Below are 15,991 nucleotides of genomic sequence, written 5' to 3'. Positions count from 1 at the left end.
ACAATGTTATATGTTATATGTTATGTTATGATATGTTATATGATATGATATATGTCATGTCATGTCATGTAATGTCATGATATGTTATATGTTATATTGTAAAGTTATGTTATGTTACATGTTGTTATGTTATATTGTATGTTATGTTGTTGTTTTGTTATGTTATATGTTAAGTTTTATGTTATGTTTTATGTTTTATGTTATGTTATGTTATGTTTCGTTATGTGGAAAATTCAACAATTAAGGCTATCATTGCTACGCTCATTTCCCCTTAAAGTGATGCTTAAAACATGCCGTCTCAAACAAAAGGAGTTCTTATTTAATTATTTTTTATTTTAAGAAACAATTACATCAAACAGACAACAATCTCATAAATTTGAAAACTGTATAAAATTGCGATGGTGCATAATTTAATACAATACTGTAAAAACTGTTTTTATCCAAGTAGTACAAGTACAATTAAACTTTTTATTATGTTGTTCCCCTATCCCCAGGTCAACATCTTGAAAAAGTACATCCACAAAACAAACTCAAAAATGTAGGCCTATATGTTACAAATTAAAATGTAATAATTTTCCAGAGAAGCTGTTTTTTTCTGACTGAAAACAGGCCTATGCAAGACAAAATTTCACAGAATGACAGTATGACTTGGGCTACTTTGTACTTTCCCGGCACTTGGAGCACTAATAATCAAGCCTGCATTTACAATTGAAGACTTTATCACCCAATTTTAATTTATTCACTTAAGGCAATGAAAGAAGATCTTTGTGATCCAGTGGACCTCAAGCAAAGCACCTCTGTAGGAAGTGACTCATGTGGGTGTAGACGTGTTGATTAGCCGAGCCGCCGAGCCCATGATCCTTGTCTGTGTACCACTGAAAGACAAAAATAATGATTATTTTAACGACACAATCTTCCAATTATTTCACTTTGAATTTTCCGGAAATCTCACCATCGCCTCAAAGTCCACCTGCTCCTCTACCAAAGCTTCAGAGATCTCGGCTGCCTGCTGGAAATGAACATTGTCTAGAAAACACAAGAACAACAAATTAATTGAGGCGATGCAATCGCCCCATTTTGATCTAGAGAAATCAGTGGGTCACTTAGGTCCTACATGACCCCCTGAACATCTAGATGGAGTCCTAGGTCCTAGACCTAAATCTAGACAACGGACAATATTTTGGGTGTTCCGGTGTAGCCATCGGATATCCAGATAATGGATAATGTTTACCTGCGTTCAACCAAAGCCTGCTCAAACATGATTGGTCAATACTACTCGGACTACAAATGGAAACCAGAACGCTTCCAATACCTAAATCTTGTCCCGTTGCCTGCAGATTGTGTATTCATTATGCAGATATCTGTTTATAGAGATTAGGACTTGACCACAGACTTTTCCAAAACAGCATATCATGGCCCGAAGTGTTAGTCGTGGAGAGAGTTTGATCTGATTGTGGCTCTAGACTAAAGGTCAATGGGTCTACAAAATCCTAACAAATCATTCTCTGTACAGTACTCTATTAGTACAGTACAGAAAACAGTCATATATACAGCATATAGATTGATGGTATTACTGTACAACATACATTAATAACAATTGTCAAATTAATATATAAATAGTGGATGCATAACTCACCGTCAGCTGTTCCGTGAACCAGAAGATACTGCACTGACTGGAAATTCTTGGCCCTGGCAGTTACTGTTGAGTTCTGCACACAATCACATTTGTGTTTATTGGTGACCACAGGTGATATCATAACTAATGCCGATCATGATAACACTGAGCATGACACTTACAGTGTAGGCAAGATAATTCTCTGAAGGCTCCATCATGTACCGCTCTGTGTAGATGGAATCTGGAATAAACAGATGTTGTGTGTCATTAAAGTGAGCGTGTTAGGTCTGGGAAGGTTATTAACATGAAGAACTTGCTTAAAAATACCATAATATTCCCATTTGGACACCGGTGCGACCGCCATTCCACATTTGAAAACTCCACTTCCAGATCCCAAGGCCATTGACGTCACATATCCACCATAAGACTGTGAAAGATAAACAGCTCGTTACTGTAGCTCATCCTAACCCTTAAGTAAAGACCAAGCACACTGACAGCAGGGTGAAACATTAACTCATTTTTCAGCGCCTTTTATTGCCTGCTATGAACTATGAAATAACACACTGCATATAGAGTGCTGAAGGGTATTTTTGTGGGCCAACCAGGAAGTTAGCATCGCCCTGGTTCCCTTGACAAAAAGCAAATGGGATTTTTCCATTGGGTTTTGGATTATTGCAGAAAATAAGCTCTGTGGCAAACAAACGTTTGTGATACTTACACATTTTGTAAGGCAACATAATCTTTACAAATGGCGTGTCCGAGAAACTTTTGAAAGGCTAAACGGCAATAAATATACTGTAAATTGAGGCAGACTATTTCGTTAGATAGAAACATGTTGTACATTTTGGAAATTATTAGTCCACATCTAACTTTTTTCAATTAATTTTGACTTTTGGACTAAACAACAAAAAATAATAGTGTTTTAATACAAAGTCTTGTCAACTTACCCAGCCCCAAATAGCAACTCTGTTTTTGTCAATGAAGCCCATGTCAATGAATTTCCTAAAATACAAAAAAAAAGGACAATTATCTTAACATTGAGCAGTAAATTCAAAGGATATAAACTGGTCTTCTGATCGTCATCGTCACTCATGACATTTCCTGTGTTCACCTGGGAGCATTTCAACCACAGAAACAAGTCAAATCCAGTTTCATCAAGCTTTCCTGGGAAACAGAGGGTGAGGCTGTTTGTTTGAGATGCGTTGACTTGTCCAAACTGCTCCTCGCTTTCCTTACCTGGCTGCTGTTATCTGATCTTCCACCTCATAGGTTCCCAGACGTTTGTAGATTGCGTGCATTAACTCGTCGCCTCGGTAACCGCTTCCTCTTCCGTCAAAGCTGGCGACGATGATTTTCTCAGTGCTGGCCAGGTAGGTGGACCAGCCGACCCTGTAGACGTAGTCTGCTTTCTGACTGCAGGGACCAGCATACCTGAAGGGTTGGGCAGAATTCACTATCAGTTTATGAACTCTCTGTTGAAAAGCATTTATAATTAAATGTTATAGTTTTTTTGTAATAGATTCTTACACATCTATTAGTAAAGGGTACTTCTTGGATTCATCAAAGCCTGGAGGTAAAAACATCTGGTACCAGAGATCTGTCAAAAATATGAACATCCATGGAAAAATGTGAATAAATAAAAACAGTAGTGGGAGAAATACTCATCATTTATAAATGGTCAATTGATATTTAATTAAACTTTGTTAATAGTTATTTTACTGTCAACAAACAATGAAATTATCATTAATAATGTTTACTAATTATTAGTAATGCTATAATTTCTGTTATTTTATCATTAGTTTGTGTAATCTGAAATAATTAGTTAAAAATATATTCTATCATAGTTGATAGATGTTAACAATTACATTCTGATTACATTAGTAAAGTATTTATTAACAGTTTATTGTTGCACACATTATAACATCTGATACACTTTATAATATATATATAGTTTTTCATTTGTTTGCAAAATGCCATGCACATCTGCAGGCCTCCTTTTGGATTCAAAAATGAAATCTATTTGTTCAGATATTTTTTGCACATTCAAACATTTGAATTAATTTCTTCAGAACGTTTTTATACATTCACGCATTTCAATGTATTCATACAAAATATTTTCACACATTCAGATATGGTGATACACAGCTACAATACTTTTGACCCTCAATATGGCTACTTCCACCTTTGTTTAATTTGTACAAACTGGTTAACAATAAACTGTTACTTGGTCTTTGCTGAATTCACTTACCTAATCCTTCAATTTTTATGGTGCGTCGACGCATGCTGGGCATTTGGATGTCAGATATCAGGCTGCTAAATGCCTTATTGTCCTCCAAAACATGGAGTTCTACAAATGTAAAAATACAGAAAGCTCATTAGAATAACATTTTCTCCTCCTTGATATTATTTCAGACTTAATTTCAAATGTGTGAATTACCTATATCATTCCCATTTTCCATGAGAGCATGGTAAGGAATGCCAGGACCTTTGGGTAAAAATTACAGTAATATTATTTGCCATGTTTTGTGTTTTTTAATTGATTTTTAATAAAATGAATACTTATTTTAAGAAACAAAGTATAACTGACCACTGCAGGTCATACGGTAGAAGGAGGCATTGTGGCTGAAGTAGGCTGAGTTATACTGACAGTCATCTCCACGAAACGCACACGTCAGACACTTGAACCCTTGTTCGGTCCGCCTGACACACACACACACACACACACACACACACACACACACACTGTAAGTCTAAAGAAATGCTATCAAAAATGATGGCTTCAATAACAAAAAAAATTGTAAATCTGTACTTACTTGTAAACATTCCTTCCTCCTGGCGTGCCGCCCTCTTCGTTACTTGAATAATATCTGTGGAATAATCGTATGTGTGAGTGGGAAGGCAATTTCAGATTGTGGCAAAGTAGGAATTCAGCTCATAGGACATGACAATTTTCTTTTAAACGCCATCATAACTTAGCGACAATCCCAACGTTTCCAGAGAAATGTGTCGGCTTACAGTTTAGGAAAGTGCATAAAATGATGCATTAAAAACATCTAGAATATTTCCATTTGATGGAATGGTGCAGATGCAATACAGCTTTATAACTAGCTGCTACAGAATAGAAGACACTGTACAGTCATGCAGTGTAGAATTATGCTTGTTTTCACAAGTTTATGCATGTGTATACAACTGTATGCAGATGATGCAATGACTTACACACTATCAGCGGTTACTTTCAGGATGTCAATGACTTCCCATTGTCCAGAGGTGATTGCTGTAGCTGTGCCCTGCATGATGAGTCAGAACATAATGTGCGTGGTTGGTAACATGCTACAGAAACATATTGGATATTGTGCAATATGTGTGATAGTGTGCAAGTCTAAAAAAAATATCTGAATTTGCCGGTGCGATATTGGACTACCGACTAAAATGAATCATTCTACCTACCCCGACCACATGATGGATGTGCTTGTACCCTTCAGTGTTGCTCATCAACAGGTAGTAGCTGTTCTTGTCTGCGGCAAACACTGGTTCTGATGGAGAGAACTAGGAAGAACAAGTATATTATGCTATATTCTCGGATTCTCGGATTAATCCACATCTGGTGCTTAAATGAGTATGTCTGGCAGCAGGATGGTGATGTGGGTCAAAATAAACCACAGTGTGTTTGTTCATGGTAATGTGTTTTTAAATGTTTTTGGACAACAATGGAGCACTAATACACACAATACTTGTTAGCAGATGCATTCATTGTTGGTTTTGGTCTTTTCAGGGAATTTATAAAAAAGAAAAATACAGAATATCCTTTAACAGTGCACTGGACTTACCCGTCCAACCCAACCATCGGGACTCTTCACCTCCAGATGCTGTAAAAAGAAATACAAATAGTTTTTATAGCCGCACTGAGCTAGATTCGATAACAATAAAAAACAGCCTTATCAGTCTAAACTAAGAGAGACGTTGCAACACAGAACTGAATTGAGAAACCTTTTAGCTAACATGAAATTTCAAGTGGCAAAGCTTTCCGTTGCTTTAAGCTGAAAATGTCTGAACATTTTGCAATGTGGTTAAATCAACAATCAATAATGTGACTGATGTGATCACTAACAAAGTAGTGAATATTAACAGTTTGTGACATGGAGCTTAGAAAAATAAATGTCCATGAATTAGTATTGTTAAATTCAAATGTAGGTCTTCCAGGTAGTTTAAAGGATAAGTTCAATTTTTTGAAGTCTGTCCAAAAACAATACTCAGATGCTCATATGTACATTGCAAGTGTTTAGTAATGGATAAAGGGCTGCACGGTGGTGCAGTGGTTAGCACTGGCGCCTCACAGCTAGAGGGTTGCAGGTTCGAATCTGGCTTGGGACCCTTCTGTGTGGAGTTTGCATGTTCTCCCCGTGTTAGCGTGGGTTTTCTCCGGGTACTCCGGTTTCCTCCCACAGTCCAAAGACATGCAGGTTAGGTTAATTGTGGACTCTAAAATTGCCCGTAGGTGTGAATGTGAGCGTGAATGGTTGTCTGTCTCTATGTGTAAGCCCTGCGATGGACTGGCGACCTGTCCAGGGTGTACCCTGCCTTCGCCCAATGTCGGCTGGGATCGGCTCCAGTCCCCCCCCGCGACCCCTAACGGGATAAGCGGTTGCAGATGGATGGATGGATGGATGGATAGTAATGGATAGCAATGTTATTTGGTCCGCCACTTTGGTCCTCATGAACTACTGATGGATTCTAATGAAATTTTGTACAAACATGACATGAATTCTAGAGTAATATTAAATTATTTTTTTTGCATTTTGATGTATATGAAACAATTCCATTTGAAATTATGTCATATTGTAATTTAGTTATCTAATTTTATCTCAACATTGAGACCACAATTGTGGGACATGACACGGTGTTGGGACCCATCAAATGCTTCATAAATTTTATGAAATCACATTATTTAGTGATTATTATTTACGTAAAGATGGGTAATAATGCTGTGTATATAGTTATAAAGCATTGCACTGCAAATTTGAACAAAAAAGGAAAATTTCAGGGTTAGGGTAATGTGGAAATGTGAATATTGTTGAGAGACAGACTTGTTTAATGATTTAAAGAATTATGTGTGGCTACATATAACAACGCATGGCAGCTGGTTAGCAGTTGACATGAAGGCAATTAAGCCACAATAAAAAATTACAGGTCTATGAAAGTTTTTTTCCCTTTCAGTAAACGTGAAAACGTGTTAGTGCTGGCAGGTTTTATTGCTATTAAAATGGTTTGCATACATGAAACTCATCAATAAGCTGCTGTTTTACCTCAACAGGATCCCAGCTGACTCCATTAAAATTGTAGATCTGAAGGATGAGGTGGTTTTGTACTCTCTTCAGCCATTGGACCGCAATACGTTCATCCGTCGCCCAAGTAACAGTGGCCAAGTAGTGCTCACTGAGGGCAAGAAAAGATAAATTATGACACTCTGGTAAGCTCCAGTTTGTTTCTGATTAACAGAATAATAGAGTGTGTTTCGTTACCCTGAGCCGAATAAGGCTGGAACAACAACCTCAGTAATTTCTGCTGTGCTGTTGTCAGTGTCCACAGCAAACAGTTTCACAGTAGGGTTGGGAGTTCCTGGCTGCACAAGAGAAGAATGTAAGATACACTCATTGACATGCAATAATACAATGATCCGTCAAACAGGCCCTGGATGGATGTCCTACCTTTGGATAAGGAATGGAAACAGTGCTGGGGTACTGGTTCTCACCATACCAGGAGTACTCTATATTGTGGACCAGTGTGTCGTTGAACTCAGCATAAGCCACGTACTTCCCTTCCGGGGACCACCAGAGACCCTGACTGGATGAGAACATCTCCTCTGGAAGGGGGGAAGTGTAAAGCTGAGTTAGGATTACTAAGGATTCAGGACTTCTGTGGGGGTCAAGGTTGGGGTTTGATCCCAACTACAACACTAAAAATAGTGTCATCAAACAAAAAGGAATTTTTTTCCTACTTCCTGACATGTGACATGCTGGAGAATCAAGGATCTCACACATTTATGGTCAATTTGTATTGAAATGTCACATCATAATCTCCTGATTAGAAAATTAGTTAAATATATACAAAGTAGGGCTGTCAAAGTTAACGCGATAATGCGTTTAGATTTAGGAAAAGATTGTGGTTTGGGTTCAAATTAGGGCTGTCAATCGATTATATTTAATCGCGATTAACTGCATGATGTCCATAGTTAATCGCAATTAATCGTACATTATTTATCTGTTCAAAATTAACCTTAAAGGGAGGTTTGTCAAGTATTTAATACTCTTATCAACATGGGAGTGGGCAAATATGCTGCTTTATGCAAATGTATGTATATATTTATTATTGGAAATCAATTAAAAACACAAAACAATGACAAATATTGTCCGGAAACCCTCATAGGTACAGCATTTAGCATAAAAAATATGCTCTTAGCGTACGTTTGGAGCGTTATTTAGCCTCCTTCTCGACAAGCATTGGTACCAATGGATTCCTTCGGTTTTCTAGTTTCATATGATACCAATATCTTGTTCTATCTATCTTCACTATCTACTTACCCTCATACACCCAGTCCGGGATCCCATTCAAAATCAGATTCTCCTTGCCATTGAAAGTGACCTGCCGTGGGGCTGACCCAGGGCTGGTCTTTATATACACATTGTTCTCCCAAACATAGGCCTGAAAATACAATAAAAATACAAACATATAAGCCTCATGAACCCAGTTTTGTTCTGCTCGAGTGTTTGTGGAATGTTGATCACCTCATCGATCACCCGCTTCAAAGCCCACTCAAAGTCACTCAAAGTTATGCACATACAACCAATCATTTGTGTGTCCAAGCTTACCAGTTTGTTCCCTTCAGGAGCCCAGGCAAAGTACTGGACTTTATCCGGAATGTCAGATGTGAGAAATTGTCTGAAATGAAGTTAAAACAAGTAGAACTGCAGTGAGCTTTCCTTATCTGCCGTACCACTATGTTATTTCAAAAGAAATATTCTAAAATAATCTACTTTGCATGCATAGCATGGACCACTGCCAAGGAAAAGTTAATTCAAGTGTGTTATTAGTATACTTCTTTTAAACTTAAATAAAAGAGTATACTTTCGGTTTACTTTTTATGTACTTATGAGATATACTTAATACTGAAAAGTATACAGAAAAGTCTAAATATACTTGGCTTATACTGACAAGTATATCAAAACATCTAAGTATACTTGGCTTATACTGACAAGTATACAGAAAAGACTAAGAATACTTGGCTTATAGGCCTACTTGTACTTAATCTTTTGATCGAGATATACTTAAGAAAAGTATAATTAAGTATTCTTGCCTTATAGGCCTACAGAAAGGTATACTTGGCTTGTAGTTATCCTTACTTTTTTGATAGAGTAGCCTATTAAAGTGTGTGGTGGATGCTTTTTCTTTGAATGTAACTGTCCAGAGGAAGTCACATATATTTTATAGGTGTAGAAATAAAGCAATGAACATATATAATTTGTGTACTTACTTTAATTCCCGGTCATAAAGTGAATATGTTGCCGTAAATGAATGCCTCCACAGCTAATGGGACAAAAAACAAAACACTTTAGCTTTAAATATGCATCAGATTAATGTGAATAAAAGCTTAGTGTACCTTGGAATGATTGCTTATGAATGCGACATAGTTGCGGTCAGCAGACAGCCGGTAATCATAAGCGCGTTTTGCGTCCTGTGTTGGGGGGAAAAAGAAAACTTTTGTGAGAATTTCACAGACGTCTGCTCATGACCTCACAGACAACACCGCATCTGTTCGGAGGGGTATGTCGTTTTTGTGCTAATTTCATGTGGTTTTCACAAAAAACAAGCACACAAGGAGGATGACTTACGAACTTGTCTCTGCTCAGGAACTCTGAGGACGCTCCTGTGACCACGTTCTGAAGGAAGACTGAGCCTTGGGTCTTTTTCAGATACTCATGATCTGTGGAAGACGAATATTTGATTTAAACCAGAGGACAAGCATGCAAATTCCTAAAGACATCAGCTAAACAGTTATACTTTATAATAAGGGTTCAAAATGCATTAATGCTGGACGGGTTTATTACAGTCCTGCGACAGCCACAGGTATCATACTTTTTTCTTTTTTTTGTCAGACCCTTTGATTTATTAATTGCTGTCGCACAAATACCGGGTTTAAATAGAATGTGGACTATTAAGTAGCAAAAAAATATGTCCTTTTAATGGGTTTTATATACAGACTTTTGTAAAAAAGTATCCAATAGGTGTGTAATTATGATTTTTAGTTACACATGTGCAAATCTAATTCTCCCCGTGTTAGCGTGGGTTTTCTCCGGGTGCTCCGGTTTCCCCCTACAGTCCAAAGACATGCAGGTTAGGTTGATTGTTGACTCTAAATTGCCCGTAGGTGTGAATGTGAGCGTGAATGGTTGTCTGTCTCTATGTGTCAGTCCTGTGATAGTCTGGCGAGACAATAAAACTACCTCAGTGACACATTTACAGTTCAGAAGCCGAGTGGCTGTAATCATGTCTTTATGTTCTCTCCTTTTTACAGGTTTAAGCCCCCCACCTGAGATCCAACTCATGCCGAAGGACTTTGGTCTCAGTGAGCTGTTGAAGACGTCCTCCAGGGTGAAAGATCTCTGGTGCTTGTTTCCCCCCTGGTCCTCTGAAACACAGAGATATCACACACACACATCATGATCATCATCATACAGGAAAGGGAGTGCTAGATGCTGTAACTGATAATGACCAGTGGAATATTGCTGACGTCAGTGTGTGTTTGGGGCTGATTATGGAAATTATTACAATGTGTACTGTGTGGGAGACACTAGACTGTAAACCTCCCTTTGTGATTGCTCTTCATTTCCTATCAGTGTTTATAAGAGGTGCCATTTGCCTTTTGTTGTGTCATAAATTACAGAAATACTGGTCTGAAATATTATGTGAAATGGAAAAGATATTTGATAAGGATTTAGAAATGAATCTTTGATTTTAGGAATCCCAAGTACAAATATAACTACTGCAGCCAACAAAAGGTTATATAACATTCTTACGTTTGCTGCTAGAAAAAAATATATTACTACAGTGGATCAGTGATAAGAAACCCTCTGTCCAAGGCAATGTTTTTTTTTATTCTTATTGTGTTTGTGAAAATAAGAAAACCCAATAAACATATTATAAAAAAACAAAAAAACAACAGTATTTCAGACACAATGGGCAGAAATCCTGACGACTTGTTTAAAATGCAGAGTTTCTGAATACGGGCTCTGTGTATTTCCCTGTGAATTGAGTGTTTCGATAATTTCACAGTATTTATATAGGACTTAAGCATATTTTATAATAAAAAAAACATGAAAATCCCACTTTTTTTTAATAATATGGGACCTTTAAGTAACAATTTTTTTTCTTTAAAAAACAAAATAAAACAAAATAAAATAAAAAATAACAGTATCTCAGACACAATATCCTGATCTCTCCTCCATTATCTCACAAGGAGTCTCCTGGATATGAATTCACATATCCTGTGACTTCCCTGCACTATGGACTATTTCCTATATGACCTCCTATATAATTTTTTTTTATCTGAGCTGTACCAGTGTTTGTTGTTGTTGTTTTTTTTGTTGTTTTTTATTCTTATTGTGTTTGTGAAAATAAGAAAACCTAATAAACATATTAGTGAAAAAAATAAAAAATAAGAGGTGTCATTTAGAGCGGATCATGCGTAATTACGCGTGCGTAAAAATACTTTCTTTTCAGTGTAAACGGTGCCACAAATGACGCATTAATGCCATGGAAAAAGCAAAATTGAAAAGCAAAGACTCACCTTTCAGATATATAGCAGTAGGTACCGCTATGAGAATGACCACCACTGCCACTCCAAAGACTCCGAGCAGCACCTTTCCGATGGAAACCTGCAACAGAATGGAATAGAAGTCAGAAACGCGTTCCAGAACGTCCAGAACGCATCCCAGAACGTTTCCTCATGAGGCATAAACACCCATAACATCAATACGTGGGTATTATAATAAAAAAAAACATCACCAACCATTGTCTCTGTGCTTTATAGATGTCCAGTCCAGATCACAACTCCATTGATCCACAGGCGCGCAGAAACAGTGAAGTTATGCAACCCAGCTGGCTTTGCTGTTAAATATTAATGAAGTGAAGTTTCAAAGGTGGGACAATAAAATGCCCTGCAGAGTAAAGTTCGTCAGATTTGTGATGGTGATGGTGTTTCCAGTGTTTTTTGAGGAAGTGTGCTGTTCCTCAAACTGTCCACTACTCGGTTCATTCATATAGACATCTCTCTGACAACACACTTTCTTATAAACCTATTTGTAAACTGCAGTTCTTATAGAATAAGTTGCATTTTTTGTTCAACACTGCAACACATGCAAGTGTGTGCTGTTTATTAAGAAATGCATACAAACACTTGTCTAACTGACTTATTTTGTTTACTGGGTAAATAGCAGGGACTGGTTATGGTGTGGCTGCAGACCTCTATCAAACAGGCTAAGGCAGTGACTCATGATACTGTTTGCTTATACTGTCATCCAGCTGGTTGTACAGGCAAACACATTCCTCCTCAAAAACATGGACACCAAATAAAACTAGGCTTCTATATGTTCAAAGTACAGAAAATACATCTTTGAAATACAATTAATATGCAGAATATAAGGGTGTCTTAGGCCACATTTAGATTTAAATAATATAATATTATACAATCTAAGGGCTTTCAGCTGTCAGGGTCAATGTTGGCATCTACTAACACCTCATGAAGGATATTCAGTGGGTACCAGCACACTGGGAGCTCCCACGCCAGACTTCCATTTGTTATTTTGCTAATTTAAAGGTAGACATGGTAGATTTTTGTAAAGGTGGATGTGAATATTATCTTTTCGTAGTAGTATATAGGGAAACTGAAGATTAATGAATAGTTGATTTATTTGGAAAAATTTTTTTTCAAAATAATAAATAAATATTCACCTTGTAGTTTGTGTAACGCAGAGGTCCTGAATAACATTTGGGTAAAACCAGTCAGCGATTTAATTTTTCCTACTATGGCGAAGGCATGACTCGCCCTACTCTACCTCTGATTGGCTTACCCTGATATTCTTGCCCTAACCCTAACCAATCTCACTCCTCATGCCTAAACCTAACCAACCCAACCAACGAAGGCAACGAGTACTAGCCAATCAGAGGCAGAGTAGGGCGAGCCTTCGCCCTGGTAGGATTCGTAATTTAGCGACCAGTCCGCCACTGCCTCAGATGACTTTACATGACTGCTGGAAGACTGATAACAGCTGTACGAAGGTTAATAAACTGACTGTCATAAATGCCACACGCTGTATTTACATAATCATTAATAGCCTTCCTGTTTCGGTCCTGTTCCTGAAGGCACCGTGAGAACTATGTCACTGACCGTGGGACATAAAGGGTGCATTTTATAAGAATAATATTTTTTTTTACATGAAAGCGTCAAGCACACTTTGGAGCATCAGTGGGACTAAAAATAAAGTCAATTTTTAGTGCATGTTGCCACAGACTTTGTACATAATTGCTGACCAGTCACAGTCAATGCTAAAAGCCTGTTAAAAGCTTAACAAATATAAAGCTGTGGCTTTATGGGGAATAGACATCATATTGTGCACTTGTCCCCCTCACACCGGACATCCTCAGCAAACAAATAGACACTGGATGTCTTCCCTAATGCAGCACGGCTTGTTTGAAGAGCATCACTTCATAGATGCCTCCATTTAGCTGACACTAAGCGCAGCTAAAACCGTTTATAGGTGTCACTTTGGACACATTTGGTCTTATTGGACAGATATTTGTGGAGACAGAGAGGGAATGAACGAGAAAGGAAAGTCATTTACGCATCACAGAGATCGAGAGAGCTGTGATTGAATGGTCGTTTAAATGTCTGTACAAATGTTTCTTAGTATTTCCTGTATATGAAATGATAAATGTAGGGTTAAATAAACCTTTTTGTTATTAATAATAATAAAAATAGGAAACATGTCAAAAGTATATAAGGTTTAGTCAGAAAAAAATCAACAAATCAAAAGAATTCAAGGTAACACTTTATAATAACCATCAGTTATAAAGGTTAAATTGATATTTAATTGAACTTTTACTGTTAACAAACAAAGAAATGATAATTAATAATGTCTACTAATTATAAGTAATGTTATAATTTGTCATTTTATCATTAATTTGTGTAAATAATTAGTTTAGAAATTGTATTATAGCTGATAGGAGACAAAAATAATTACATTCTGATTACATTAGTAAAGTATTTATTAACATTTTATTGTTGCACACATTATAACATTAATACACTATATTTTTTCAATTAATCCCAAAACAAACATCACAAGTTCTGAAAGCCTAAAGTGATGTTTAATGGATTTTATTTTGTCTGACCAACACTCCAAACCTCAAATATATAAAACTATATAAAACATTTCAGTTATTTGTCATCGCTGCAGCACACGATACTGTTCATATCCTGCAGTGGATGCTGGGTATTTGCACTTAAACATCTTAAGCAGTTCTCCTCGGGGAAATGTCCAGTGTTTATTCTCAGGGATAAACAGAGACGCTGGATTGCGATTTCCACAGATGTGCTGTAAGTGTCGGTACTATAATTGCATTCTTGGCTTGAGGTTGAGCAGCGTTGTGTTTGGGAGTTATTGTTTGGGAGAAGTGGTGTTAGAAAAGGGTCAGTGACGCTTCTATTAACATCCTTATGGCACTGAGTGTATCTGCTTAATGTACTGTTGCAGCAGCTGACCTCAACACTGGCTTCAACATGAGACAGTTATATAGTATGTCATGAAAATATTTTAAAAAGTCATATTATAATATGCCATAAAAATATAAAAATGTCGCAGTAAAGTATGTCATAATAAATATTTTAAAAAGTCATAGTAAAGTATATCATAAATAAGTACATCATAAAAATATTAAAAAAGTCACAGTATAGTTTGTCATAAAAATATTAAAAAGCAATAGTATAATATTTCATAAAAATATTTTAAAAACTCATAGTATAGTATGACATAAAAGATATATATATAAAAAGTCATAGTATAGTGTGTCATAAAAATATTTTAAAATCTCATTGTATAGTATGCCATAAAAATATATAAATTATAAAGAAATCACAGTATAGTATGTCATAAAAAAAATCATAGTATAGTATGTCATAAAAATATAAAAAGTCATGACAATTTATATCTCATTGTTTGTTTTCAGAACAAGGATTTCTTGGAAATATGTCATTCTACATTGTCACATTTAAAGTCCTGTGACTTCAAATTCATAACAAAACTATGTAGGTATTTCACAAATATTCCTCCAAGCTCTCGTACCTTCATGTTATCAGGAATATTACAACATATTTACCTTCATAGCTCCCAGTCTATGCCCTCATGAGCCTGCAGCACTATCAGCACCATTCACAATGGCACTAATCTGAACCGTTACAGCAGCGTTTGAGTGTCACATGCCATATAGCGCAACAGGAAGTCGTTGCATCCTCTGCACCCTTAACCACCTAGACCGCCACCCAGTGTACTGGTTTCCTGTTCAATTCACATGAATTCACACGACATTTCCACTGAGTTTCACTGAATGGGGAAGTACAGTGCAGATGTGGCTCCTGTGGATTCTCACCTTTTAACTTCAGATAAATTGATTTCACAGTTGACTGTTTTTGACAACAAACATGCTCTGTTAGCATTTTATATTATTGTCAAGCTTTTTTCTTCAAGGTTAATAAAGCGAACAACCGGTAGATGAAGAGAGAGTATGATATTCCCTATAAAGTGCAGCTGAAAAGTATAAATTGCCCAATATGTATAAATATAGTATAGCATGTCATAAAGAAGTCATAGTATAGTAAGCCATAAAAACATATGAAAAATCATAATAAAGTATGTCTAAAAAATGTCATAAAAAATTCATAGTATAGTATGCCATAAAAATATTTTAAAAAGTGAAGTGAATATCTTTGTGTCATCTATCTTTGTACAGTGAATATCTTTGTCATCTATCTTTGTACAGTGAATATCTTTGTGTCATCTATCTTTGTACAGTGAATATCTTTGTCATCTATCTTTGTACAGTGAATATCTTTGTGTCATCTATCTCTGTACAGTGAATATCTTTGTGTCATCTATCTCTGTACAGTGAATATCTTTGTGTCACATATCTTTGTACAGTGAATATCTTTGTGTCATCTATCTCTGTACAGTGAATATCTTTGTGTCATCTATCTTTTTACAGTAGATATCTTTGTGTCATCTATTTATGTACAGTGAATATATTTGTGTCATCTATCTTTGTGCAGTG

At 36.5% G+C, this 15,991-nt stretch overlaps 1 protein-coding gene across 1 annotated transcript; it reads right to left on the bottom strand.

Annotated features, from left to right (window-relative positions):
• Positions 1-312: 312 nt before the first annotated feature.
• Positions 313-12,900, bottom strand: LOC141763196 (dipeptidyl peptidase 4-like). Its single transcript, XM_074627665.1, has 27 exons — positions 12,620-12,900; positions 11,679-11,776; positions 11,457-11,544; positions 10,200-10,298; positions 9,502-9,593; positions 9,270-9,344; positions 9,144-9,196; positions 8,482-8,551; positions 8,194-8,314; positions 7,321-7,475; positions 7,135-7,235; positions 6,919-7,048; positions 5,443-5,481; positions 5,063-5,161; positions 4,832-4,902; positions 4,429-4,482; positions 4,203-4,315; positions 4,053-4,100; positions 3,864-3,962; positions 3,143-3,212; positions 2,852-3,046; positions 2,563-2,617; positions 1,943-2,042; positions 1,798-1,856; positions 1,637-1,709; positions 953-1,026; positions 313-875 (listed from the first exon to the last, which is right to left on the bottom strand). Exons 2-27 carry the CDS (start codon positions 11,679-11,681, stop codon positions 783-785), a joined length of 2,229 nt encoding a protein of 742 aa, XP_074483766.1. The 5' UTR covers positions 11,682-11,776; positions 12,620-12,900; the 3' UTR covers positions 313-782.
• Positions 12,901-15,991: the final 3,091 nt, after the last annotated feature.

This window comes from Sebastes fasciatus, chromosome 24 (assembly GCF_043250625.1).
Source record: "Sebastes fasciatus isolate fSebFas1 chromosome 24, fSebFas1.pri, whole genome shotgun sequence".
NCBI classification, from domain to species: Eukaryota; Metazoa; Chordata; class Actinopteri; order Perciformes; family Sebastidae; genus Sebastes; species Sebastes fasciatus.
The sequence above is the reverse complement of the archived record's forward strand: the minus strand, read 5'-3'. Positions and strand labels throughout refer to the sequence as shown.